The sequence below is a fragment of the Hemiscyllium ocellatum genome, chromosome 14, assembly GCF_020745735.1.
Source record: "Hemiscyllium ocellatum isolate sHemOce1 chromosome 14, sHemOce1.pat.X.cur, whole genome shotgun sequence".
Taxonomy (NCBI): Eukaryota; Metazoa; Chordata; class Chondrichthyes; order Orectolobiformes; family Hemiscylliidae; genus Hemiscyllium; species Hemiscyllium ocellatum.
Window position 1 is genome coordinate 19,288,720 of NC_083414.1, and position 27,964 is coordinate 19,316,683.

At 43.3% G+C, this 27,964-nt stretch overlaps 1 protein-coding gene across 2 annotated transcripts; it reads left to right on the forward strand.

The window, feature by feature from the left end:
• Positions 1-1,391: 1,391 nt before the first annotated feature.
• ogg1 (8-oxoguanine DNA glycosylase) lies at positions 1,392-27,874 on the forward strand. Of its 2 annotated transcripts, none has more exons than XM_060835110.1 (8): positions 1,392-1,465; positions 5,584-5,733; positions 7,006-7,445; positions 12,526-12,705; positions 18,021-18,199; positions 21,781-21,928; positions 24,110-24,159; positions 26,744-27,874. In XM_060835110.1, exons 1-8 carry the CDS (start codon positions 1,458-1,460, stop codon positions 26,804-26,806), a joined length of 1,218 nt encoding a protein of 405 aa, XP_060691093.1. In that variant the 5' UTR covers positions 1,392-1,457; the 3' UTR covers positions 26,807-27,874. The 2 variants fall into 2 exon arrangements, with proteins under 2 accessions (XP_060691093.1, XP_060691094.1); XM_060835111.1 differs by lacking the exon at positions 1,392-1,465 and adding an exon at positions 6,146-6,196 and having other exon boundaries at positions 5,646-5,733.
• The last annotated feature ends 90 nt before the right edge of the window (positions 27,875-27,964 follow it).

Sequence of the window (27,964 nt, forward strand, 5' to 3'; positions counted from 1 at the left end):
TGGGGGCAAAGTACTAGATTGGATTGAAAATTGGTTGGCTGATAGGAAATAAAGGGTAGTGATAAACGGCTCCATTTTGGAATGGCAGGCAGTGACCAGTGGGGTACCACAAGGATCCGTGCTGGAACCGCAGCTTTTTACAATATATGTTAATGATATTGAAGATGGTATCAGCAATAACATTAGCAAATTTGCTGATGATACAAAGCTGGGTGGCAGGGTGAAATGTGATGAGGATGTTAGGAGATTACAGGGTGACCTGGACAAGCTAGGTGAATGGGCAGATGCATGGCAGATGCAGTTTAATGTGGATAAATGTATGGTTATCCACTTTGGTGGCAAGAACAGGAAGGCAGATTACTACCTCAACGGAATTAATATAGGTAAAGGGGCAGTACAGAGAGATCTGGGTGTTCTTGTACACCAGACAATGAAGGCAAGTATGCAGGTACAGTAGGTAGTGAAGAAGGCTAATAGCATGCTGGCCTTCATAACAAGAGGAATTGAGTATAGAAGCAAAGAGGTGCTTCTGCAGCTGTACAGTGCCCTGGTGAGACCACACCTGGAGTACTGTGTGCAGTTCTGGTCGCCAAATTTGAGGAAAGACATTCTGGCTATTGAGGGAGTGCAGCGTAGGTTCACGAGGTCAATTCCTGGAATGGAGGGATTACCTTACACTGAAACACTGAAGCGACTGGGCTTGTATACCCTTGAGTTTAGAAGACTGAGAGGGGATCTGATTGAGACGTATAAGATGATGAAAGGATTGGACACTCTGGCAGCAGGAAACATGTTTCCGCTGATGGGTGAGTGCCGAACCAGAGGACACAGCTTAAAAATACGGGGTAGACCATTTAGGACAGAGATGAGGAGAAACATCTTCACCCAGAGAGTGGTGGCTGTGTGGAATGCTCTGCCCCAGAGGGCAGTGGAGGCCCAGTCTCTGGATTCATTTAAGAAAGAGTTGGATAGAGCTCTCAAAGATAGTGGAATCAAGGGTTATGGAGATAAGGCAGGAAGCGGATACTGATTAGGAATGATCAGCCATGATCATATTGAATGGCGGTGCAGGCTCGAAGGGCTGAACGGCCTACTCCTGCACCTATTGTCTATTGTCACAAACCCCCTCCAAATGTGTCATCCAACTTGAGTGCTTCTAAAACGTCCTATATTTAAATGTGTAATGTATATTATTACATGTGAAGTACTAAAGGATATGTTTGAAATAACTCAAGGTTTCTTCAGCCCTACATCACTTGCTGCTCGTGCCTCTGCTGGTGTTTTGGAGAGACAGGGAAAACCTCGGGAGACATACACTCGGCCAGCCTACAGTGTGGAGGAGGAGGATGAAAGCAAATACCCCGCAAAAAACTTCAGTCGGCCATCTCGGGGTGAGGCTCCGCGCGGCCCAGCTATCGGAAGCGACGAATCTTATTAATAAAACCGGTACCGAGCGTATGCGAAGGTATACAGGGGAAGTGGGAAGGTGTGAAACCAGAACAAGTAAAATTAAAGTCTAAATTTAGCTTTCAGTCTCTAAAAACCAAGCGGACATTACCAAATGGACGGATTGGATGGAGTTTGTGTCTGTTAGTGACGTGAGGCGGAGCTTGTTCCTGAGTGACGGAGGTGGGCGGGGCTTATCTCAGTGTGTACGTGAACGGGGCGTGATTTGTGTAACGGAGGCAGGATTTGTTTCCGAGTGCCGAGAGGGGGCGGGGCGTGCTCTGAGTGACGGGAGGGGGCCGGGTGTGTCTCGAAGTGCCGGGAGGGGGCGGGGCGTGTCTGAGTGACGGGAGGGGGCGGGGTGTGTCTCTGAGTGACGGGAGGGGGCGGGGTGTGTCTCTGAGTGACGGGAGGGGGCGGGGTGTGACTCTGAGTGACGTGAGGGGGCGGGGTGTGTCTCTGAGTGACGGGAGGGGGCGGGGCTTGGGACTGAGAGCGTTATCAGGCACACTCTAATATGGAGAAGATGAGGACTGCAGATGCTGCAGAGTCAAGACCATGGTGCTGTAAAAGCACAGCAGGTCAGACAGCATCCGAGGAGCAAGAGACTCGACGTTTCGGGCATTAGCCCTTCATCAGGAATGAGGCTTGTGGACTGCTGGGGGGCGTGGACCGGACAAGGGAGTCGAGGAGAGAATGGTCTCTCTGGAACGCTGATAGGGTTAGGGAGGAAAATATGTCTGTGGTGGTGGGGTCCTTTTGGAGATGGTGGAAGTGGTGAAGGTCGATGCAATGTATATCCTCCGCCACTTCTGCCACCTACATACGGACCCCACCACCAGAGATATAATCCCCTCCCCACCCCTGTCAGCATTCCGGAGGGACCATTCCCTCCGTGACTCCCTTATCAGGTTCACACCCCCCACCAGCCCATACCCCACTCCTGATGCCTTCCCCTGACACCGCAGGGAGTGCAAAACCTGTGTCCACACCACTCCCCTCACCTCCATCCAAAGCCCCAAAGGATCCTTCCATATCCAACACAAATTTACCAGTCCATCACCAATGTCATCTACTGTATTCATTGCACCCAATGTGGTCTCCTCTACATCGGAAGACAAGACGCCTACTTGCAGATCATTTCAGACAACATCTCTGGGACACCTGCACCCACCAACCACACCACCCCGTGGCTGAACTCCCCTCCCACTCTGTCAAGGACATGCAGGTTCTGGGCCTCCTCCATCGCCAAATCCTTACCATCCGACGCCTGGAGGAAGAACGCCTCATATTCTGACTTGGGACCCTGCAACCACACGGATGTTGACAGTTTCTTCAGTTTCCCTTTCCCCACACTATCCCAGTCCCAAGACTTCAACTCGACACTGCCTTCCTGACCTGTCCATCACCTTTCCCATCTATCTGCTCCACCTTCCTCTCCAACCTATCACCTTATCCCTCACCTTCATCTACTATCGCTTTCTCAGCTACCTTCCCCCTGCCAACTCCACCCCTCCCTCCCATTTATCTCTCAGCCCTCCAACACACAAGTCTCATTCCATTTGAAGGGTCTATGCCTGAATTGTTGATTCTTCTGCCCCTCAAATGCAACCTGACCTGCTCTGCTTTTTCAGCACCACACTCTCGACGTAAGATATAGGAGCAGTATTAGGCCATTCAGCCCATTGAGTCTGCTCTGCCATTAGATCATGGCAGATAGGCTCCTCACCCCCATTTTCTTGCCTTCTCTCTATATCCCTTCAACCCACAAATTCCACAGATTCACAAACCTTAGGGAGAAGTAGTTTCTCCTCAACTCTGTTATAAATTTGCTACCCCTTATCCTAAACTAAGACCTCTTGTCATAGAATTCTCCACAAGAGGAAGCATCTGCTCCATGTCTATTTTATCAACACCTTTTATCACCTTGAATACCTCAATTTGATCTCCCCTCATTCTTCTAAATTCCGTTGAGAATAGGCCTAAACTGTTCACTCTCTCTTCATATGACAAACCCCTCATCTCTGGGATCAATCTTGTGAACCTCATCTAAACTGAACTCCTCTGAGTGCCTCTGATGTCACTATATCTTTCCTCAAATAAGGGGACCAAATGGTTTCCCCATTGTAAAATTTCTACTCCCTTTACTTCCAACTTTACTTTTTTTTTGCACTCCTAATTCATTTTTCTCTTTTCCTGCAAAATTGTAGGAATCAATAACTGTGTATGTTACACTTTAAGCTCCAGCTAATATCTTAAGTAGAGGGCTGTGACCAGCTGAGTTCTTGCAGAGACAGGATGGGCTGAACAATTTCCTCAGTTAGAGCCAAAAACCTACAGATGCTGGAATCCAAAGTAGACAAACAGGAGTCTTCAGTTTCGGGACTGGGGAAGGGTTATACCTGAAACATTGTCTTCTCCACCTCCTGATGCTGTCTGGCTTGCTGTGTTCCTCCAGCCTTCTGTTTATCTGAATGATGTCCTCAGCTGGTGATGAGAAGGGTCTGTGAGATCCTTTATGTACACACAGTCAGTCTGTGCCACCGCATTCTGCCCTCGACGTGGCTCTAGGGGGGTGTTGAAACTGTCGCACATCTTGTAGAATGTGCCTTAGCAAAGGAAGTCTGGCGGAAGATACAATGCTTTGTGTTGAGGTTCACCTTGAGCAGCTCCATGATGTGGGACTCTGCTCTATAGTCTGTTCCCTGGGATGCACATCGAGACAAACAACAAGTGGTGGGACCATCAACTCGGTGAAAGACGCTCTTTGATCTGCCCGAAACTTGTTGGTCTTCCGGAGCAAAATGTTGACCCCGACTGAGTGTTGCAGACTGGCACAATCCCAGGTCCAGGACTACACGCTGAGGGACGCGCTAAAGCTTGGGGCAGCTGCCACCAAGGAGTAAAGTCTAAGGTCTTCCTGCTAAAGTTAAATGGGTTCCATTCAGTTATTGGATCCTCGTAATGCCTCAACATATGTAACTATTAATATTGTATGTGTAGGAGAGGTCTTTGGTTTTTTGGATAGAATCAAAGTCCAATGTTTTATCTATTTACTTGATATTCAACTGTACAGAACCGAACTGCTTTTGTGACAATGTATGTACACAATTTTTTTCATGAATAAAGTATGGTTTTGAAATATAAAAGACTTTCTGCTGTGCTTGCACAATTTAGTGATTATAAAAATAGGTGTATGGTGGTGTACTGGTCATGATACTAGACTAATAATTCACAGGACTTCAAACCTCATTTGAGAAATTAAATTAGCTGGCAACAGTAATAACACCCCAAAAGATGCGCTGATGTCCCGAATGGACCTACTATTCTGACATGCTGACTCCAGTCCTACATCGATGTCATTAACTCTGAATGACGAGCACGCTGCTGCTACATCAGCTGTTGTGGTGTTTTTGGAAGGTCGCCACCACTACCTCCTCAGGGCAATTAATCCAGTGATGCCTTTGTGGCAAAAATCAGTGAATTAAAAATTATTTCCTCCCCTGAGGTTTTCATTTTTGTCCTCTTCTGAACGCCTCAGGTTGGGACCTTCTAGTACTTGCTACTTCAATTCTCTGGGCCACTTTCTGCTCTGATCTCTCTGTCCTCGGGTCCCTGTGAAACACATTGGAAGGCTGAGGATCAGCACCTTGTCCTTCAATTATGCTTTTAAAACGCAATGTTTAGTTGAACAATGTCTGATTATAACCACTGTTCCTATCTTTTTGGAGAGCTGTAATGAGATTACCGTTCTGACTACCATGTTGACTGAGCGCCAGGGACTCGGATTTGATTCCAGTCTCGGGTGACTGTCTGTGTGGAGTTTGCACATTGTCCCCATGTCTGTGTGGGGTTTCTTCTGGGTGCTCTGGTTTCCTCCTACAGTCCAAAGATGTGCAGGTTAGCTGCGTTGGCCAAGCTAAATACAACTTTCGAAGGTGGGATGCTCTTAGAGGGTCGGCACATTTGTTCTGTCTTTCTCACACCTATCCCTGCCTCTTTGTTTGCTGAAGACTTGTTTACAAGTCTGACGAAAGTCAACGTGCTGAAATATGAATTGTTTCTCTGTGCATTTCTCCAGAAAGTGAGTTTTTATGTTTCTTGTAGTAACATTTGTTCACTCAAATATTTTTACAGGGTAATTGGTGTAGTCGCGGTTCAACTGATAAACAAAGTCATGAAGCGACATGCCACACTGACTACAGACCCAACACTGTGGAACTTCATCCCCTGCACTCGATCTGAGCTGTGGCTTGACGTCGTGCTTTCTTGTGGTCAGTCATTCCGGTGAGTTTACGTTGGTGAGATTTGGTGTCAATTAGAATGGGATGAGTGTGCTTCACCATTATGGAATTAATTCCAGTGAAAACAAAGGCACATGTGAATAACACAACTGTTGTGTAGCCTCAAAAGGGAAAACACCAGGGTCAGATATAGATGGGATCATGGTACAGAGTGTTATCAAACACTCCAAGGTCAGTTCACACATGACTCTGATGAAAGGACATTGACTTCCTCCATTGATATCGCCTCACTTGCTGAGTAACTCTATCGTTTTCTGTTTTTATTTCAGTAATAACATGGGTTGAATTGGGTGTAAAGATTCTGTCTCCTGTCATACAGCTCCAATTGCATGCCACAGGAACACTGTGGCATTCACAATTGTAACTCCAGCCACCATTTCTCTTTTCCTTCACAGTTACTGGCAGTGTCCCTAGGATAAAGTGCCTGAAAAAGTGATAGACGCAAGGTATGATTAGAATTTTTAAAAGCAATTTGATAAGTTCGAGGATAGGAAAGGTTTAGAGGGATGTGAGCCAAACGCAGGCAAGTGGGACAAGTTTAGTTTGGAAACTTGTTTGCATGGATGAGTTAGACCGAAGGGTCTCTGCTGTGTGACCCTAAGACTGGGTCTTGCTCCACTCTCCCATCCAATATCTGTATAGGATACAGGGACAAAGTCCTATTCCTACATCCTGCCCTGGGCTCAGTTTAACACACAGCCCCTCCACCAGTGGGAATGCTGGCACTCTCTTCCCTAGGTGCCACATGTCAATGTTGGCTGGGGAATTGGGACCCATTCCATCCGTACCTTTGCTTGTCCATCATGTCTAGCCACTGAAAGGAGAAGAATGTCAGTGGGCCCTGGGTCAGCAGTGGCTCAGCCCTCTAAAGGAGGGACACAGTCAAGAATTGGGCCCTCTTACTCCCTAATAACTTCAAAACCATAATACCTTCTAAAGGACAGGTTCAGGTCACAGAAGAGAGAGGAGACTCTGCCTTTGTTACTACATACTAGAGAATAATTCAGTCCCCGTGATTCATCCCCAATTCTTTTGACTCCATTGAGATTAAGCAGGCTGAATTTGATTTTTGTAAGGGTGGTTCCTAACATTTTGAATTGTGAGGCACGAGAGCTGAGGAGAAAGTTTGAGTGAGAGATGACAGGACTTGTAACTGAGCTAACAATGGTGCTTCAGCAACCAGCAAATAGTTAGAACTGAAAGGCAGCAGGCAAATGTAATCAGCACCAGCCTGAACAAGGGTTTTCTGTTGCAGATGGCAGGAAACAAGACCTGGGCACTGGACAGGCGTCTTAGCCGATCGTGTGTGGACCCTGACGCAGATGGAGGATAAGATCTGGTATCGGACGTATTCCAAGGAGGCAGAATCAATGAGAAACAAGAAGAGGAGAGGACTTTCCACAGATAGTATCAATGTTGAAGTGAAAAAAGAAAGTGGAACAGAGGCTCAAATTAAAGTTGAAGATGGGAACTTCCAAGCGACAGAGATGAAGTTTCCTCAGGTGAAACTAGAAGCCGTGCAGCATGCGCATGATGCCACACCCGGACGATTGAAGTTGGAATGCAGTGTTGTGGATGGAGAGGAATGCCGGATTTTGACCGACTACTTTCAGCTGCATGTCTGCCTCTCGGAGCTCTACTCACATTGGAGTCAAGCAGACAAACACTTCGAGCAAGTAGCACAAGATTTCCCAGGTGGGTGGGTTCCTGAAAGAGTTCAACAACTAGTATTCTAACAGAATATTATTTCATTTGAGGATCTGATTAATATTTTGTCACCCAGCACAGCAAATACCATGTAGGTTATTAGAAGATACTTTATGAGAAGAATAAGCGCAGTTTTGAAAGCTTTGAATTTCTAAGGGAGGCTCAACAGGGTAGATGCTCAGTCAATGTCCCTCTCATGGGGGAGTCTAGAACTAAGAGACACAATGAGGAGTGTAAATTGTGAGAAACATTGCTTTAGATTGCATGAGGATATAGACGGGGGCCGGTCAGTTCCAAATGAAATTCAATCTGGGTAAAGGTGAGGTGTTGCACTTGAGCAAAACAAATGATGCAAAGGAATTCAAGATGAACAGTGGGACCCAGGGAAGCACCGAGGATCAGAGGAATATGTGAATATCCACCGGTTCCTTAAGGTAGTGGGACAGGTAGATAAAATGTTTAAGATGGTACATGAGATACTTGCTTAGCTAAGCATAGAAATTAAGAGCAGGGAGATGATGCTGGAACTGTGTAACACATTGGTTAGAGGACAGAACAACCTCAGTTATCCAAACATCAATTATCCGAATTTTGGATTATCCGAACAAGATCTCAAGGTCTTGTAAAAACGCTATCCGTTATCTGAACAATCAGTTATACGGACAAAATGCTCCCCATCCATCTCATTCGGATAATCAAGGTTGTTCTGTATTTTGTGCAATTCTGGAATTCACATTATAAGAAGAATGTCATCAGAAGTCACACGACACTAGGTTATAGTCCAACAGATTTATTTGAAATTACAAGCTTTTGGAAGGCTGCACCTTTGTCAGGTGACAAGGTCACTTCATGTGGCGAAGGAGCTGTGCTCTGAAAGCTTGTGGTTTCAAATAAACCTGTTGGACAATAACCTGGTGTTGTGTGACTTCTGACTTTGTCCATCCCCTGCCAACACCAGCACCTCCACATTATAGGAAGGAAGTAAGTAACAGCACTGGAGAGGGTAGAGAGGAGATTTCCCAGGATGTTGCCTGGGCTGGAGAGTTTAAGCCATGAAGAGAGATTGGATAGTCCGGGGTTGTTTTCCTTGGAGCGGACGAGACTAAACGGCGATATAATTGAGATGTATAAAATTATAAAGGACATAGACAGGGTAAACAGGAAGAAACTTTTCCCCTTGGTGGAGGGATCAAAGACTAGGAGCATAGATTTAAGGTAGCTAGAGGAGATATGAGGAAAATGTTTTTCACCTAGATACTAGTGGGAAACTGAAATTCATTGTCTATAAGGCTAGTAGAGGCTGTTATGGACCAGACAAAAGACCCCTCAAGATATATTTAGAAGAAATGCTGAACCCTAATTTTTTCTTATTTTAAAGATAGGTATCAGGTGTTGCGTTTCCGATGCAAATTGATTGGTCAAACAACTTGGCTTTAAGCAAAACTCCCTGTATTTTAACTGTAATGAAAAAATAGACAAAATAACAAGAAAAGAAAAGAATTGGCTTAACTGTAAGTATCAAAATGCTTAACAACATAATATATTTTAATGACTGCTAATTAAGGTTCCAATATTGTGACATCCCATAAACATACCCTTGCCAAAGACAAATCCTGTAAAATAGATTGGCTCACATGCAATTCTAGCAGCAGGAAGAGAACCCCAGCTCTGAGCTGTAACAGAGAGAGGAATAACTGCTTCCACACTCGGCTTCAAGACCCCAGGAACTGCTGAAAGCAACAACTACAAATCTCAATTCTGTGGGAACTTGACCCTACCCATTCAGACAGCTTGTATTGTTCCAACTTAAAAAAAGACCTCACAAGCTGTCTATTGGCATTGAGCAGAACGCTTGACACCTCTGTCTCAATCTTCGATATAAAAGAAAGGACAAAGTAAACCTCTTAAAGCCATAATATTGCTACAAGGTAGAAACCCTGGGGGTGGTACGCTGGCTCAGTGGTTAGCACTGCTGCCTTACAGACCCAGGGACCCAGGTTCGTTTCCCACCTCGGGTGACTGTCTGTGTTGAGTTTGCAAATTCTCCCCGTGTCTGCATGGGTTTCCTCCGGGTGCTCTGGCTTCCTCTCACAATCCAAAGATGTGCAGGTTAGGTGAATTGGCCATGCTAAATTACTTGCAGCGTTCAGGGATGTATAGGTTGGGTGCATTAGTCAGGGGTAAATGATGTGGAATGGGTCTAGGTGGGTTACTCTTCGATGGGTAGGTGTGGACTTGGTGAGCCAAAGGGCCTGTTTCCACACTGTAGTGATTCTATTCTATGGATTCCACGAACCCTTATAATATTAAGAAGTATTTTGATGTGTATTTGCCATGCCAAGGCATGTGACACTATTGACCAAGTGCTGAAGAAAAGGATGAGAGTGGTTAGATGGTTATTTTTGACCAGTATGAACACAATGGGGGCTGAAGGGCCAATCTCCACAATGCACATCTCTGACTCTATGAGGATACTTTTCCTCATCTGAGTCCTAAATCACAAACCCTTCATTTAAAAGGAGACGCAATCTGGAATGTACCCATTTTATTGACTTTTTGATGCCTCAAGAGACGAATCCGTAAATTCCATCTAATACATATTTTACCTACAAGAGCAGAATTGCTGTAAATTATTTTTAATCTACCTATTCAAACATGTTATGATATATCTCTGGAGGCAGATGGGACTTGAACCTGGACCTGTTTATCCAGAGATAGGGACATTGCCCCACACCACAGGATCCACCACTGACATCCTGTGCCACTGTAATTGGCTATCCATCTAATTTAATTCAGAAGTACCTCTTGTCATGACAGAAACATCTCTGTTTGGGTGCCTTGGGGAAGCACTGTGGCTCAGTGGTTAGCACTGCTGCCTCAGCGCCAGGGACCCAGGTTCAATTCCAACCTCGGCTGACAGTCTGTGTGGAGTTTGCACATTCTCCCTGTGTCTGCATGGGTTTCCTACGGGTGTTCCGGTTTCCTACCACAATCCGGTGAATTGGCCATGCTAAATTGCCCATAGTGTTAGGTGCATTAGTCAGGGGTAAATGTAGGGTAGGGGAATAGGTCTGAGTGGGTTACTGTTTGGAGGGTTGGTGTGGACTTGTTGGGCCGAATGGCCTGTTTCCATACTGTAGGGAATCTAATCCCAAAGCCTGTCACAGAAGTGTTTGCAAGCAGGATCTGATCCTGAGCCACATAAGGAGCCACATGTGCTGTTCTGTATTGACTATGTTAACTTACTTAGTCCAGTTAAATAGCAATCTATTGGGTTGGGATTAGGCTGTATAATTTTAATGTAAATTCAGATTTTTTTTACTGGGAATGAGGAGAATGATGAAGTGGCACCTGAAATGTTCTAGTAAGCTAACAGGGTGAAATGATGAGGGTAAATTGCTTAGACTAACCTGTGGTCCCTCACAGTTTGGTGATGTAATTTAGATTTTTATAGGATTTAATAAAGTAAATAATTATTTTTGCTGGTGGGACGAATCCAGAAAAGAGATGATAAATAACCTTATCTTTAGGATTAAGATCATTCAGATGTGATGTCAGGAAGCACATTCTCAGAAGATGTGGGAATCTAACATTCTTCCTCCAAAAAGCTACTGAGAATCAGTGCCAATTGACAGCTTTAAAACTGTGACTTTTAGATTTTTGATAGGAAGCGATGTCGAGAGAAAGAGAGAGAGAGAGAGAATCGAACAGGTAACTGGGGCTATGGAAGAGATCATCCATTATCTAATTGAATTCAACGGCAGGCTTAGGGGCTGATGGCCTGATCCTGTTCCTAAGCTGTTGTGCAGTCTGAAGGGTTCTCCATTAGTCTTGCTGCTATTTAACTAGAGGCTGCAAGGAGCTAGTGATATTGAACTGTCACTAGATTAGCAATGCAAAAAGCCTAGTGTTCTGGGAACGTGGGTTCAAATCCCACCATGGTAAATAGAGGAGTTTGAATTTGATAAGTATTTGGAATAAAGAGCTGGTCTAATTGTGACCATGTAACCATTGTTGATTGTTGTTAAAACCCTTGTGGTTCACGAGTGCCCTTCTTTAGGGAAAGAAATCTGTCATTCTTTCCTGGTCAGGTCTACATGTGACTCCAGGCCTACAGCAATGTGGTTGACACTTAACTCCTCTCTAGGAAATTTATAATTAACAAATGATGCACACACCCCATGAGCAAATATATTAAAAACAACAGTAGGTGGCTGTGTGTTCCTGCTGTGTAGTAGGGTCTTGTTGGTGCTGCACTTTAGGGGGTTAGTACCACTGTGTGTGTTTGCAATATAGTGTGTTAGCGACAATATAGTGATTGTGTTACTGGACCAAAATTCAAGAAATATGAGCTAAGACACTAGTTTGATTATTTAAATTGAGTTTTAAAAAAGTGCTAAAAGTTAAGATTAAAAAAAATGACCATGAAGGTAATTGAATCAATGTCAATGACCTTTTGATTTGAATTATTTATTGTCACTTGTACCGAAGTACAGTGTAAAGCTTTGTTTCCGAGCAATTCAGGCAGATCATAGTCAGCAGGGATATGCAGAATAAAGGGTTTAAAAAGAGGCATACAGGTAACATTATATAGGGCATACAAGAGAGATCAATGTTAGCAAGATCAGCATTATTTGAAGTTAGAGAGTCCATTCAATAGTCTAATGACCTGGACCTCTTACCCAGTTTAGTCTTTATGTGGCTACAATTCATTTCAACCCCCATGATTACCTCCATTGTCTCTAACCAGGGATGGCCAGTAAATGCCAGTCCAACCAGTGACACTCACGTCCTAACCATAACTAAATAAAAACATTTCTTGCACTGTCATTTCATTTGCAAACAGAATGCCCTTCTCAGCAGATTTCCTTAAACTCATTTAGTTCAAGAATAATTTTCAAGTCCAAAGCTTCTGGCATATGATGAGATAAACCAATGCATTACATTCAGGTGATTGTTCAACGTGCAAAAAGAGAGTGTGCTGGTTATTGTGGGACAGTTTCTGTATTCAGCTCTGCAGTGAGTAATGAGTTCATTTCTAACTTGAGCATGCTCTGTGCTGTTTCAGGTGTTCGCCTCCTGCGACAAGATCCCACTGAGTGTCTCTTTTCTTTCATCTGCACCTCCAACAACCATATCTCGCGTATCAGTGCAATGATCGAGCGTCTGTGCCAGACCTTTGGAGAGAGGCTGTGTAAACTGGACTCGTATACCTACTACTCATTCCCAACACTGCAGGCCCTGGCAGGTTAGTGTCACAGCAAGAAGAAGTTGATCTGGCTTCTGGCTAGTGCAGGGCCTGTGCTATTGCCCATTTTGATTTGACTTATTATTTTCACATGTGTCTGTGTGCAGTGAAAAGTTTTGTTTTGCATGCGGTACAGGCAGATCATGCCATAGAAAGTGCGTGAGGGTATAAAGCGAGGACTACAATGTTGTGGCTGCATAGAATGTGCACAGAGGGTGAAATAAAATTAAATTTAAAATCTGAAAGGTCCATTCAGAAGTCTAATAACAGCAGGGATAAAGCTGTTCTTGAACCTGTCGGTACATGTGTACTTTTGTGTCTTTTGGCTGACAGAAGAGGTTGGACGAGGTGGGAGAGGTCTTTCTGAGCCAGTGAGAAGTATAGATGGAGTCAGTGGGTCGAAGGTTGGCTAGTGTTCACTATTTTCTGCAATTTCTGACAGTCCTGGCAGAGCAGTTGCCATACCAAGATGTGAAAGCATGGAAGAATGCTTTCTATGGTGTATGTATAAAATGGATCGATAGTGCACGTATAGAAAGCAAGAAAAATCAAACAGGAACCCCACTCCTTGTCACTCTCCAGTGACAGTGCCCACCCCTCCTTTCCTGGAACAGATCTACAAGCATTTTCACCCAGAGCTTGGGGCTTTCTTGTGATGCCCAATGTGGTTGAGTAGTCTCTATCACAGCACCAAGGCTTAGGCATGAAGAATGGCTCAATGTATGGAGGATGGCCAGTGGGATGTGAAACTGAGTCAATGCTTTGGGTGTTGAGGAAGGATGGATCTCAGCACCAGTCTGAATGAGGGTTTTCTGTAGAAGATGGCAGTGGAGGGGACAACACATCGAGCTCAACAGGAACGGATTTTGAATTGTATCTGCCTGAGTCCAGCCTGGTGATTTGAAGTTGTTTCTCTGGCCTCTGGACACCCCAAAGGAGATCACAGCCAATGAAGTACTTTTCAATTATTTTCACTGCAATGGCTGCAGCCAATTTGAGGACAGCAAGCTCCCATTAACTGAGGGTTTGAACTATCAGGAGAGGCTGAATAGGCTGGGACTATATTTCCTGGAGCATCAGAGGCTGAAGGGTGACCTTCGAGAGGTTTATAAAATCATGAGGGGCATGGATAGAGTGAATAACCAAGGTCTTTTTCCCAGTGTAGGAGAGTCAAAACTAGAGGGTGTAGGTTTAAGGTGAGTGGGGAAATATATAAAAGGGACCTCAGGGGCAATGTTTTCATACAGAGGGTGATGTGTGTAATGAACGAGCTGCCGAAGGAGGTGTTGGAGGCTGATACAATAACAGCATTTAAAAGGCATCTAGATGGGTACATGATGAGGAAGGGTTAGAGTGATATGGGCCAAATGCTGGCAAATGGGACGAGATTAATTTGGGACATCTGGTTGGCATGGATGAGTTGAACCTAAAGGTCTGTTTCCATGCTATACATCTCCGTGAGCATAGGAGGTGTAGTTAGTAAATTTGCAGATAACACCAATATTGGAAGTGTAGTGGACAGCAAAAAATAGTTACCTCCGAGTACAATGGAATCTTGATCAGATGGACCAATGGGTTGAGGAGTGGCAGATGGAGTTTAACTTAGATAAATGTGAGGTGCTGCATTTTGGAAAAGCAAATCAGAGCAGGAATTATTCACTTAATGGTAAGGTTCCGGGGAGTGTTGCTGAACAAAGAGACCTAGGAGCGCAGGTTCATAGCTCCATGAAAGTAGAGTTGCAGGTAAGTAGGATATTGAAGAAGACATTTGGTATGCTTTCCTTTATTGTTCAGAGCATTGAGTATAGGTGTTGGGTGGTTATGTTGCAGCTGTACAGGAAATTGATAAAATTGGAACATTGCATGCAAAATGTTTTGTGCAGTCTTTGCGTGGAATCTTGCAAGAAACACTATGTAGGACAAACAGGCAGACAATTAGCAATCCGTATCCATGAACACTAACTAGCGACTAAACACCATGACCAGCTCTCCCTAGTAGCCACACAAATGAAAATGGCCACAAATTCAACTGGGACAACACAACAATCATAGGACAAGCCAAACAGAGGACATCCAGAGAATTTTTAGAAGCATGGTGCTCATCCTCGGACTCTATCAACAAACACATTGACCTAGACCCAATATACCGGCCACTACAATGAACAACTGGAACTGGCAGCTGGAAGCAGCAGAAACGGAACCAAATAAATTCCAGAAGACACAGTACAGCAGCGCTTCACAGGAAACTCCATAGCACTGAGGGTGTCACCTAGGCAGGACAAAACGTCTGCAAGTCAACTTCCCAGCTCGGCAAACATACCCAAAACTACATTCAGGATAATCTGTTCCTGGTTTTGCAGTATAATCTCTGACTATTGCATTTCCCTGTTACTGAGAATCATTTGAAAAATGTTTTGGTTTCTTTTCCCCTATTTATTTGCCAAATGAAAGTTGCAAAATGTTGCTGTGGAAGGAAATTTCTTGAAGTATCTTCTCAGTGGCTTGCCAAGTTTGTCAACTGATTAGCTGACCAGGACATCCTGCTGAACGTGTGCTGACTTGAGTGTTGTCCAGAATGAGACTTTAATACTGTCCAACGTTAATGACTGGGCACATGATTGATTAATTTGAGTCAACAACCCTTCTGGGTTCACCTGCAGTCTTCAGAATTAAAGGTTAACATCGCAGACTTGCATGGTTGCGAAGATGGAAGTGAGTTTAATAAATGGCGCTTTCTCTCTGTGCTGAAGTGGACTTGTTTAACCAAGCTGCAGATTACTTTTTGGATCGTGGTGAATTCTTCGCGATTACTATATGCGGTCACAGAATTTTGTAAATGCATAACCTGTATTTTGCCAATGGCTCAACCAATTATCTGTGTAACTGTTGTCAAGTAAATGCGTAACCACTTCCAGGTAATCCTATGGCTGCAGTCATGTAACCTTGTAAATACCAGTAAGTAAAATCAGTCATGTAATCATATTACCAGATAACCAGATAATCATTGTGTGACCACAGCAAGTTACCTGGCCCTTCCTGCCAGCGGAAATCAGTAGGTAAACTGGTTATTCCATTGTAAACGAGTTTCAAGCTATTCAGTGTCCAGAGTATATCCAGAGTTGGCAAGTCTATTAATAAACATTTGAGGGAGTACTTGTGGATGAATGGAGGTTAATGCCTAGCCATGGATTCACAGCAAAGTATGAACACTTTGAGGAGGTAGGGAAGATAAGAGAAAGCAAATAATCTGTAAATTAGATTATTAGCAACTTGTACGGACAAGTTATATGACTCTATGACAAACACAGCACATATCAAGGATTGTACGAGTGAAGAGATTGTATTTGTAGCTTATCTCTTTTACCACAAGATGGCAATAATACACTGGAAAACTCTAAGTTTTTAAAAAGTAATAAAAGAACAGGTCCACTGCCTCCAAATGGTGCTCTTCCAAACCACACCAGTTACAATGGACCAAGTCTTGGCCTGCTGTTTCACAAAAGAAGCTGGGAAATTCTGAGGTCTCCAACTTCTGTCTTACTGGATTAACTTTGAACACTGTGATCTCCAACCATTGTTGCTTTCAGTACAGATTCCAGCATCTGAGTAATTTACTCCTAAGTTGCCAAGTTTTGTTGAACTCTTCAGTGATCTACTGTTTTGGCATTATTGACTGATCAGACAGTGTAAATATTAGGTGGATTATTTGTGTGATTTTGGTTGTGGGTTATTTGGTTTTTGCCTTTCCATTAGGAGCCTTTAGTTACTTGGTGTAATGAGTATGTTTTAAACTGCAAAGTGGATCAATAATTCGGATTAGCCTTGTTTCAGTCATCACTCTCTCCCTTTAGGTCACCCCTCTTATAAAACTGCTGCTGTGGAGATTTAGCACACTCTCATTTGTGAGAACCTGCTCTTCAAAAATTAGCTGCAATGTTTTGCTACAGATGACTATGATTCTAAGGTATTACGTTGGCTGTAAAGTGTTTTTGAGCCATCCCTCAGACCATTAACAAGGGGATGCAAAAGGAGACAGGCTGATAGACATACATTGCAATCATAGCAGCTAAACTTTAGAGGCTCTAGCATCAGAAATGATCAACTTTAGTCAGTATAATAGGTGAGTTTGTGTACAGAGAGGTATTGCGTGAGATATGTACACAGGGTAAAATGATTAATTTTTTTAATCATGTACCAAGCACGAAGTGGAACAGATTGAGTGAAAGATACCACTGGGCAGGGAATTCAATGAGGTATAGTTTCAAGTTAATCAGGAAATGAAGAACCAAAGAATATGCTGATTTTTATGTTCAGGCAATGATGTGCCATAGCAGTGTTTTGGATGGAAGATGATATGAGCAGAATCGGATCAGAGAATGCAAAGGTTCTGGCAACAATGGGGGTTACCATTGATCACAAACAGAACTGGATCAGCCATATAAATACAGTTGCTACAAGAGCAGGTTAGACTGGAAATTCTGTGGCCAGTGGTTCATTTCCTGACTTCTCAACGCCTGTCCACCACCTAGAAGTCACTTGGCTGGATGAATGCAACATCAAAAACACTCAACACTATTCAGGATTTGGAGGTACAGGTGTTGGGGTGTACAAAGTTATAAATCACACAACACCAGATTGTAGTCCAACAGGTTTATTTGGAAGCACTAGCTTTTGGAGCGCTGCTCCTTCGGAGCAACCACCTGATGAAAGAGTCTATAACCTTGTGTTGTGTGATTTGTAACTTTGAGCATTATTCAGGGCAGCCTGCATGATTGGCATTCTATCCATTGTCCCCTTCAATAGTCATTCCCTCTATCACCAGTGGCAGTGGTTGTACCATGTGTATGATGCACTGAAGCAACTGGCTCAGACTGTTTTAATAAAATATTCTGAGCCTTCAACCTCTACCACAATTGGAGGCAGCAGATGCATTGGAACACCACCACCTGCAAGTTTCCCTTCCAAATCACACACCATCCTAACTTGGAAATGTATTGCTTTCATTATCAATGGGTCATGCTATCATAATCTCAGAACTCCCTACTTAACGGCCCAGTGGATTTACCCACACCATAGAGACTGCAGTGATCCTGGATTGCAGCTCACCATCATGTCCTCCAAGTCAGGTCTCGCTTGTAGGGGTTTCAGCATTCAGTGAATGATGTGGGTAAAAAGGAAATGGTAAGAAGGGAGATTAATGTGGCAAAGCACAGGCAGGATGGAGGGTAATGTGGGAAGCATGAAGATGATATGAAAGAAGACATTTATTTTTTCTGTTGTAAAAGATAATGATTTCCTGTAATTTTTCCACATAGGAGATGATGTTGAAAAAAGGTTACGGGCTCTGGGATTTGGATACAGAGCAAAGTTCATCAATCAAACTGCGAAGATGATACTAGAGACACATGATTCAAATTGGTTGAATTCACTTCGTGAGGCACCTTATGAGGAAGCAAAGCGTCTGTTGCGAACTTTACCAGGTGTGGGGGCCAAGGTGAGTCCGCTAACCTGTAAATGGCAGGATCCTGACATTCTGGGAATGGTGGGATTTTAAACATTTTGCTTCCACTGTTCTAAACTGAAAGAAATGTATTTCATTTTCATCAATTTGAATTTTCTAATTGCAGGTTCAGTTTCACTTTAATGAAGGAAAACACAGAAGAGAGTTAATCACGAACATTTCTCTATGCTTATTATTCTGTTTGGATTGTGTGCTAATCATAATGACAGCCAACAATGCTGGGGAATTGAACTCCCACTCTACATTAAAGCTGCCTTGTGACATTGATTGCTAGTATTAGACTGAAGGCATTTATGAAGTCAGTGTTTGAGATTTGTACCAACAATTAAGAGCCAGATTTAGTGGCTTTTGCATTCTGTTTCCATTCACTCCTCTCCCATAGAACTGAAGTGTGAAACAAGCAGAGTTTTTCTGGGTTTGTGGACAGTTCACACTATGTATTTATACTATAGATACCTGCACAAACCATTCATTCCCTGCAATCAGTTCCATCATTCTATTAGATCATCGCTAAATTGTATCTTAATTCCAAAAGAACTGCATATGCTGTAAATCAGAAACATAAATGGAAGTTGCTGGAAAAGCTCAGCAGGTCTGGCAGCATCTGCGAAGAGAAATCAGAGATGTTTCAGATCCAGTGACCCTTTTAAGGAACACCTTCTAAGGGTCATCAGATCCGAAACATTAACCCTGATTTCTTTTCACAGATGCTGCCAGACTTGCTGAACTTTTCCAGCAACTTCTGTTTTTGTATCTTAATTCCATTGACCAACCAAGAATCGGGTGATCTCAGTGTTAAATTTTATTTGAGCTAGAATCCACAGCTTTTTGGGGGAGCAGTTTTAGATTTCCACTGTTGTTTTGTGTGGAAAATAATGCTTCCTGATCTCCATCCTGAAAGACCAATCACCATTAGAACATAGAACATAGAACGATACAGCACAGAACAGACCCTTCGGCCCACGATGTTGTGCCGAACATCTATCCTAGATTAAGCACCCATCCATGTACCTATCCAATTGCCGCTTAAAGGTCGCCAATGATTCTGACTCTACCACTCCCACGGGCAGTGCATTCCATGCCCCCACCACTCTCTGGGTAAAGAACCCACCCCTGACATCTCCCCTATACCTTCCACCCTTCACCTTAAATTTATGTCCCCTTGTAACACTCTGTTGTACCCGGGGAAAAAGTTTCTGACTGTCTACTCTATATATTCCTCTGATCATCTTATAAACCTCTATCAAGTCACCCCTCATCCTTCGCCGTTCCAACGAGAAAAGGCCGAGAACTCTCAACCTATCCTCGTACGACCTATTCTCCATTCCAGGCAACATTCTGGTAAATCTTCTCTGCACCCTCTCCAAAGCTTCCACATCTTTCCTAAAGTGAGGCGACCAGAACTCCACACAGTACTCCAAATGTGGCCTAACCAAAGTCCTGTACAGCTGCAACATCACTTCACGACTCTTGAATTCAATCCCTCTGCTAACGAATGCTAATACACCATAGGCCTTCTTACAAGCTCTATCCACCTGAGTGGCAACTTTCAAAGATCTATGTACATAGACCCCAAGATCCCTCTGTTCCTCCACCTGACTAAGAACCCTACCTGTATTCTGCATTCTTATTTGTTCTTCCAAAATGGACAACCTCACACTTGGCAGGGTTGAACTCCATCTGCTACTCCTCAGCCCAGCTCTGCATCATATCTAAGTCCCTTTGCAGCCGACAACAGCCCTCCTCACTGTCCACAACTCCACCAATCTTCGTATCATCTGCAAATTTACTGACCCACCCTTCGACTCCCTCATCCAAGTCATTAATAAAAATTACAAACAGCAGAGGACCCAGAACTGATCCCTGCGGAACTCCACTTGTAACTGGGCTCCAGGCTGAATATTTACCATCTACCACCACTCTCTGACCTTGACCGGTTAGCCAGTTTTCTATCCAATTGGCCAAATTTCCCTCTATCCCATGCCTCCTGACTTTCCGCATAAGCCTACCATGGGGAACCTTATCAAATGCCTTACTAAAATCCATGTACACTACATCCACTGCTCTACCCTCATCCACATGCTTGGTCCTCTCCTCAAAGAATTCAATAAGTCTTGTAAGGCAAGACCTACCCTTCACAAATCCGTGCTGGCTGTCCCTAATCAAGCTGTGTCTTTCCAGATACTCATAAATCCTATCCCTCAGTACCCTTTCCATTACTTTGCCTACCACAGAAGTAAGACTAACTGACCTGTAATTCCCAGGGTTATCCCTATTCCCTTTTTTGAACAGGGGCACAACATTCGCTACTCTCCAGTCCCCTGGTACCACCCCCGTTGACAGTGAAGACGAAAAGATCATTGCCAACGGTACTGCAATTTCCTCTCTTGCTTCCCACATAATCCTAGGATATATCCCGTCAGGCCCGGGGGACTTGTCTATCCTCAAGTTGTTCAAAATGTCCAACACATCTTCCTTCCTAACAAGTATCTCTTCTAGCTTACCAGTCCGTTTCACACTCTCCTCTTCAACAATACGGTCCCTCTCGTTCGTAAATACTAAAGAAAAGTACTCATTCAAGACCTCTCCTATCTCTTCCGACTCAATACACAATCTCCCACTACTGTCCTTGATCGGACCTACCCTCGTTCTCGTCATTCTCATGTTTCTCACATACGCATAAAATGCCTTGGGGTTATCCTTGATCCTATCCGCCAAGGATTTTTCATGCCCTCTCTTAGCTCTCCTAATCCCTTTCTTCAGGTCCCTTCTGGCTATCCTGTATCCCTCCACTGCTCTGTCTGAACCCTGTTTCCTCAACCTTATGTAAGCCTCCTTCTTCCTCTTTACTAGACATTCAACCTCCCTCGTCAACCAAGGCTCCCTCACACGACCATTTCTTTCCTGCCTGATAGGTACATACATATCAAGGACACGCCGTATCTGTTCCTTGAAAAAGTTCCACATTTCCACCACATCCTTCCCTGACAGCCTATGCTCCCAACTTATGCTCCTCAAATCCTGTCTTACAGCATCGTAATTTCCCTTCCCCCAATTGTAAAATCTACCCTGTTGTGCACACCTATCTCTCTCCATAACCAAGGTGAAAGTCACAGATTTGTGGTCACCATCGCCAAAATGTTCACCCACTAACAAGCCCATCACTTGTCCCGGTTCATTACCGAGTACCAAATCCAATATGGCCTCCCTTCTGGTTGGACAATCTACATACTGAGTTAGAAAAGCTTCCTGGACACACTGCACAAACACCGCCCCATCCAATCTACTTGATCTAAAGAGCTTCCAATCAATATTTGGGAAGTTGAAGTCACCCATGACTACGACCCTGTGGCTTCTGCACCTTTCCAAACCATTGTCCTCTTGTTCTGAATTCCTTTATTGGGCAACATCATTTCTGTTTTGAATTTTCCTTTTAAAACCCACTCTGTGTTCTAAAATCAAAGAAGTGCAAACCAAATTTATGTCGTTTATTTCATCAGGCAAGTTTTGAAACAATTAATTGACACAATTAATTCCCTGATCTCTGGCTCTAGGTGGCTGACTGTGTTTGCTTGATGTCTCTGGATAAGCCGGAAGTTATTCCCGTGGACACACATGTCTGGCAGATCACTAAGCGTAATTATCTCTCCTACTTGGGGGCAGGTCAGAAGACCCTTACTGACAAGGTGTATCGAGAAATCGGTAAGAAAAAGATAAACTCTGGTTGTTAATGGGATAAATAAACTGCATTGTCCCATCACTAGTTGGATAACTATTTATAGATTCACTGAATCATACAGTACATAAGGTGGCTGGTTAACTCCCTCAGATTTTGCCAGTCTCTTCAAGAAGCAGCTTATTTAGTCCCAGTCTCTGGTCCATTCTTCATATACCTGCAATGTATTCCTCAAGTCTTTATCTAACTTCCTTTTTCCAAACTACAATTGGACCTGCCACATCAGACACTACGTTCTGGGATCTTAATCGTTCATTGCTGAATAATGATTTTTCTAAGTTAGCTCTGGATCTTCTGCCAATCATTTTAATTATCATTAGTGAACCTTCTGTTACTGGAAACAGGCTCCATTTTACATTCTCCAAATTATTCACTGATTAAAACTCCTCTGTTAAATCTCCTCCTAGACTTCACGACGCTAAGTATTAACCTCATCTTGTCTAGTTTATCCAAGTTACTGTCATCCCTTATTACTGAAACCATTCGAGTAAATCTTTCTTATACTGAGTCTAAGGTCTTCAGGGTTCCTTCTAACATGTGGTGCCTAGGATTAGCCATAATATTCCAGGAGGCCAGAACCAGCATTTGATATGGGTTGAGCTTTATTATATCTCTATATAAAATATATCTCTTTATAAAATCCACAACCTCGTTTGCTGATTTATTAACCTGTCCTGTCACCTTCAAAGACTAGTCTGAGGTCTGCTTGTTCTGTACGTCCTTGTAAAATAGGATCATTTTAGTTTGTATTGTCTGTTCTAATTCTCCCTGCTTTTCCAATTTTCTGCATTGAATTTTGTCTGTTAAGACTATGATGGGAAGGATGTGCTAATGATCAAGCCCCACTGCACCAGTCACATAAATGCATTGATTCAAACCCAAAATGGTCAATTGTTTCTCTTTTGTCCAGATTAGCAGAGACTTTCACCCACCACCTTTATTTAAGTCAAAATCCATTTATTGTAATACCCATTTATTTTAAAAGAAATGACAAACACTGGTTAACATCTAAGCTATAATCTGCAATTATAGTTCCGAATCTTTGGAAAATAACTACCAGTTCGCTTTGCACAGCTTCTGAGTTAGTTAGAAATACTGAAGTTTGGAAACTTTATCAGGTCCTCAGAAACATCTATCGAGAGAAGAAGAGAGACTTGGGACCTCTGAATCATATCATGACTGACATCTTTGGTTTGTAAAACAGACAACTGAGGTCAGTGAGAATTGCTAGGCAACCACTCCACAGAAACCCCATTGTCTTCCCAAAACCTGGTTAAACGTCATAAACCCCACTTCTTATCTCCTTGAACATTTTGCTTGCCTTTTCTCCAAGATTTCTATTGTCATTTTCCTATCCTCTGGGACCTTCCCTAACTTCTAGTAATTCCTGAAAAATCACCACCAATATCCTTTCAGCTATCATCTTCCCCAGTAGCTTCACCTTAATATAGGCCACTGCACTCACCTCTGCCCCCTGATTCCCTTCAAGTTCTGGGATGCTGCCAGTGTCTTCCACTGTGATTCTTCTAAACTGTAAACAAAGCTAATTTATTTACTTCTTGTGAGTCCCTCATTTTGTAAACATTTTTCCACTAACACTGTCAGATTTGTCAGGCATGACCACTCCTTGATGAAGCTCTACTGACTCAGCCCTATCTTACCATGCACCTCCAAGCACTTTGCAATCTCATCCTTAATAATGGACTCAAAAATCTTACCAACAATCAAGGTCAGGCTAACCAGCCTATATTTTCCTGACTTCTGCCTTCCTCCCTTCTTAAACAGGATGTCCAGTCCCCTGGGACCCTCCTTGACTCTAATGATCACTAAAAGATCTCCACCAATGTCTTCACAACCTTCTCAGCTATCTCCTTCAGGGATGTAGTCTATTTCTAATTCACTTTATTATCTAATATGGTTTTCTTACATGTTTCAGCTTTATTCCAGTGCTTTTCTATTCTCTGATCTCTGATATGGTGCAATTATGTACATTTATATCTGGTAGAAATGATAAACACAGGTTCTGCACAGTAACACCTTATCACCAGATCATCATATAAGTGAGCTTTCTATTCTATACTTCTAACATGAAGTTGTTTTATTGTAATATCAGAAAACTTTGACTAGCTTCTATATTTTTATTTCAGGCGATTATTTTCGTAGCCTATGGGGTCCTTTTGCTGGCTGGGCACAAGCTGTAAGTAATAAAAATGCACAATTCATTGACAGCTGTAAGAATCATAATGATCAATAGAACCATAGGAGACTAGCAGAATTCTAGATTTTGTAACAAGCGGTAAAAGTGAAGAGGTAATGATGAATCTGTCTAACCTTAATATGACCTCAATTAGATAGGGTGAATGTCACATTGAATAAGAGTATTGAAGCATTATTGAGGGTCCAACAGACTGAATAGCTACTGCCTGAATAAGGAAATGAACTTTGAAAGATGCCCTTGAAGATTGCAGCCTTTTTAATAAATAATGCAGATTGCAGGGTGATAGGATAGAAAAGTTTAAAATTTTGGAAAGATTGATGAGTAAGATTAGAATGCTTTTAGTCGTTGAGTGAATAGGAGGCTTAAGTCAAGGCAACGGTAATCGCAGGGTTTATTTGACCTGATCATGTGCCATGTGCCGTGACCATTTGAGCCCAGCAATCTGAGGAGTGGGAATGTCCAGTGTCTGCCTGCATACTCAAGGCCTCCTGTAGCTGCTGAAGTGTATCATCAACATCTGAAACTTTCGCCTTTATGAACACTTGAATTAGACGCAAGAGGAGGCCATTCAGCCCATCAAGCCTGCTCTGCCATTCAATCAGATCACTTGACTCTACATTACCACTTACTGCCAATAATCTGAACTGATCATACAATTGATGGTTAACCACATTAACTGTGTCATCATACCCTCCCCCAACAAGACAATTGAACTCATGTCTCCTGTGCGTTAGGTAGGGAAATTAACCATGATCTCATAAAGTTAAATAAAGTTTGAATTTGATTTGTTAAGCCTCCTCAAAGACCGCAATTTCCCCTCCCACGTGATCAATAATGCCCTCCAGAGCATCTCCTCCACTTCCCGCAACTCTGCCCTTGAACTCCACCCCTCCCAACGCAACAAGGATAGAACCTCCGGTCCTCACTTTGCACCCCACCAACCACCAGATACAACACATCATTCTCTGCCATTTCCGCCATCTACAATCAGACCACACCACCCGAGATATATTCTCTCCCCTCCTCCCACCCCCACCCCTATCTGCATTCCGCAGAGACCTTTCCCTCTGTGACTCCCCCATTAGGTCCACGCCCCTCAACAACCCACCCTCCACCCCTGGCACCTTCCCTTGCTACCGCAAGAGGTGCAAAACCTACACCCCTACCTCCGCCCTCACCTCCATCTAAGGCTATAAAGATGCTTCCATATCTGGAAGAGATTTTCCTGCACACCCAAACTCCTCATCTACTGTGTCCATTGTTCCTGCACACCCAAACTCCTCATCTACTGTGTCCATTGTTCCTGCACACCCAAACACCTCATCTACTGTGTCCATTGTTCTCAATTTGGTCTGCTCTGCACTGGAGAGACCCTGGATGCCAAATTGTAGAATGGTTCAGGGAACATCTCTGGGACACACACACCCAACAACCCCACCGCCCCGTGGCCAACTTCAAGTCCCCCTCCCACTCCACCAAGGACATGCAAGTCCTGGGCCTCCTCCGCCTGCAAATCCAAGCCTCGCGACAACTGGAGGAAGAACACCTTGTCTACTGCCTTGGGACCCTCCAACCACACAGGATCAAAATCGATTTCACCAGTTTCCTCATCTCTCCTCCCCCCTCCACTTTATCTCAGATCCAACCGTCCACCTTGGCACCACCCTCTTGAACTGTCCTACCTGTCCATCGTTCTTCCCACCTATCAACTCCACCCTCCTCTCCGACCTGTCACCATCACTCCCTACCTTCATTTACCTATCGCCTTCCTAGCTACCTTCCCCACAGCCCCATCTCCTCCCTTATATCTCTCAGTCCCCTTCTCCTCCCTCACATTCCTGAAGAAGGGCTTATGCCCAAAATGTCAACTCTCCTGTTCCTCGGATGCTGCCTGATTGGCTGTGCTTTTCCAGCGCCACACTTTTTGACACCTGATTACAGTAAATGTCAATCACGGTCAGCAAAAGGATTAGACCAAGAGGCTTTAGGTGAAAGGTTAAATCTTAGACTTTTGAAACAGGAGAGCAAGAGGATCATTGCATAATTGTGTATGCATTCCAAAGTTAATTAGTTGAGACAGAAACTGTTGCCTTTCAAGGATAAATTGGATTGGTGGAAGAAGGAAGAAAAGAGCTAACATAGGTATCGGAACAGGATGGTTAAATCTGTTCAATTTGAGGGTAACTACCAGCTTTGATTAGATAAACTGCACAATTTTTTTTGCATGTTGGCATTTCTGAGTAATCTATGCACTTTAATGATTAATCGAGTCAGACTGAACATTGTATCTAAATTCAGCAATCGCACGATAATCTCTTGTGACATACTCCCCAATCCTGAGAGAGCTGCAAGTGTAATTAATAAGGAGTTTGTACCTGGCTTGAATCAGTTATATGATTTGTGATAATTCCTTCACCTTGGCTGATATATTGGTGCAAATTGAAAGGGCAGCAGTTGTAGAATTAGACAGCTTTTGGCAACAAATGGACTAAGATTTGTGTAGCGACTGTGTGTCCTTCTTTTTCCCTCAGAGTAACTAATTGCTTGTATTTCCCTTTGCCAGGTTTTGTTTTCTTCAGATTTGAAGAAATTTCAGGGGTACAAGTCTAAGCAGGATTTACAGTAAAACTGAGAAAGCAGGAGCTACCAGCAGGAGTTACTATTGGTCCCATTTAAAGTAGAGGACGATGGGATTACGGTTTTTCATTCCTCCAATGATATTGTAGTTGTGACCACCATCTTGCCTCACTGTTTAAGCTTTCCCTCCAGCAAGCCTGGGGCCCAGTTTCGCCTTCCCCGTGGAGGAACACAGACTTGTCTCTTTTCCAGTTTGCTCATCTTTTACTTTGCAAATGTTTGACAGAATTATCAAGGCCAGATATTTTGAGCTCCTATTTTCTGTCATGATTTTTATTCTTAAGAATGCTACAGTGGAGCAGTACTGCAATCATACAGCAAACATAAGAGTTTCCAAACACTATTCAAACTGGGGTTACTTGGTTTTGTGTTCACCTTAACAGGAGGCAGCCTGGGTGTTACTATCAAATGAGAGAATTCTGTAAAGTAACTTTCAAGCAAAATCCATTTCAGTTATAGATGAAAATCTCATTAAGTTACTGTTTAAACCACTAGGCATCTAGTGCTACAAAGCCCCTCAAACTCCCCCAAATGCCCCCACCCCACCAGTTTAAAAGTACATGCTTCTCTATTTCTGAATTTTTAGCCTTTGGGTGTGGTCTGTTAACATAACAATGTAAGAGATAGGAGTGAGACATTAAGCCGCCTTTGCTATTCAGTAAACGCTCATCTAGGCCTCAACTCCACTCCCCACCCATTCCCCATAACCTTTAACTTGCCTTTATGTTCGTGAAAGGGACTGTTGGGTAAATTGGAGATCATGTTGCTATTTGAGGAAGCGAAAACTAGGTTTGGTAAATATCAATTAGATTGTAATAAACTCCAGTGGGTAATTCAGGAAGTGGAACACAGAGCAGAAGGATCTGCTGATGGGAGGGGATGTGTGGACCATAAATGACAATACAGACCAGTTGAGCCAAGAGACTTGTCTCCACGCAATACTTTCTGTGTTACCGAAACACCGTCAAGCTGCCTTGGAAGGGAAGCTTTGAGGAAAGTGTACATCTGTATATGAATTTGATACATGTATAAACGGCTAATTGTTCTATTAATGTATTTTTATAAACCTAATAAAGAGAAAATGTTGCTAACATTGGATTTGACATTGACTCATTGAACATTATTAGGAATCTAGTTCGAAGCTGAA

Bases quoted from the DNA above. Each gene is read 5' to 3' on its own strand.
- ogg1 (XM_060835110.1), top strand. The intron at 18,200-21,780 runs GTGAGTCCGCTA...CTCTGGCTCTAG, and splicing joins TACCAGGTGTGGGGGCCAAG to GTGGCTGACTGTGTTTGCTT. The intron at 24,160-26,743 runs GTAAGTAATAAA...TCCCTTTGCCAG, and splicing joins TTGCTGGCTGGGCACAAGCT to GTTTTGTTTTCTTCAGATTT.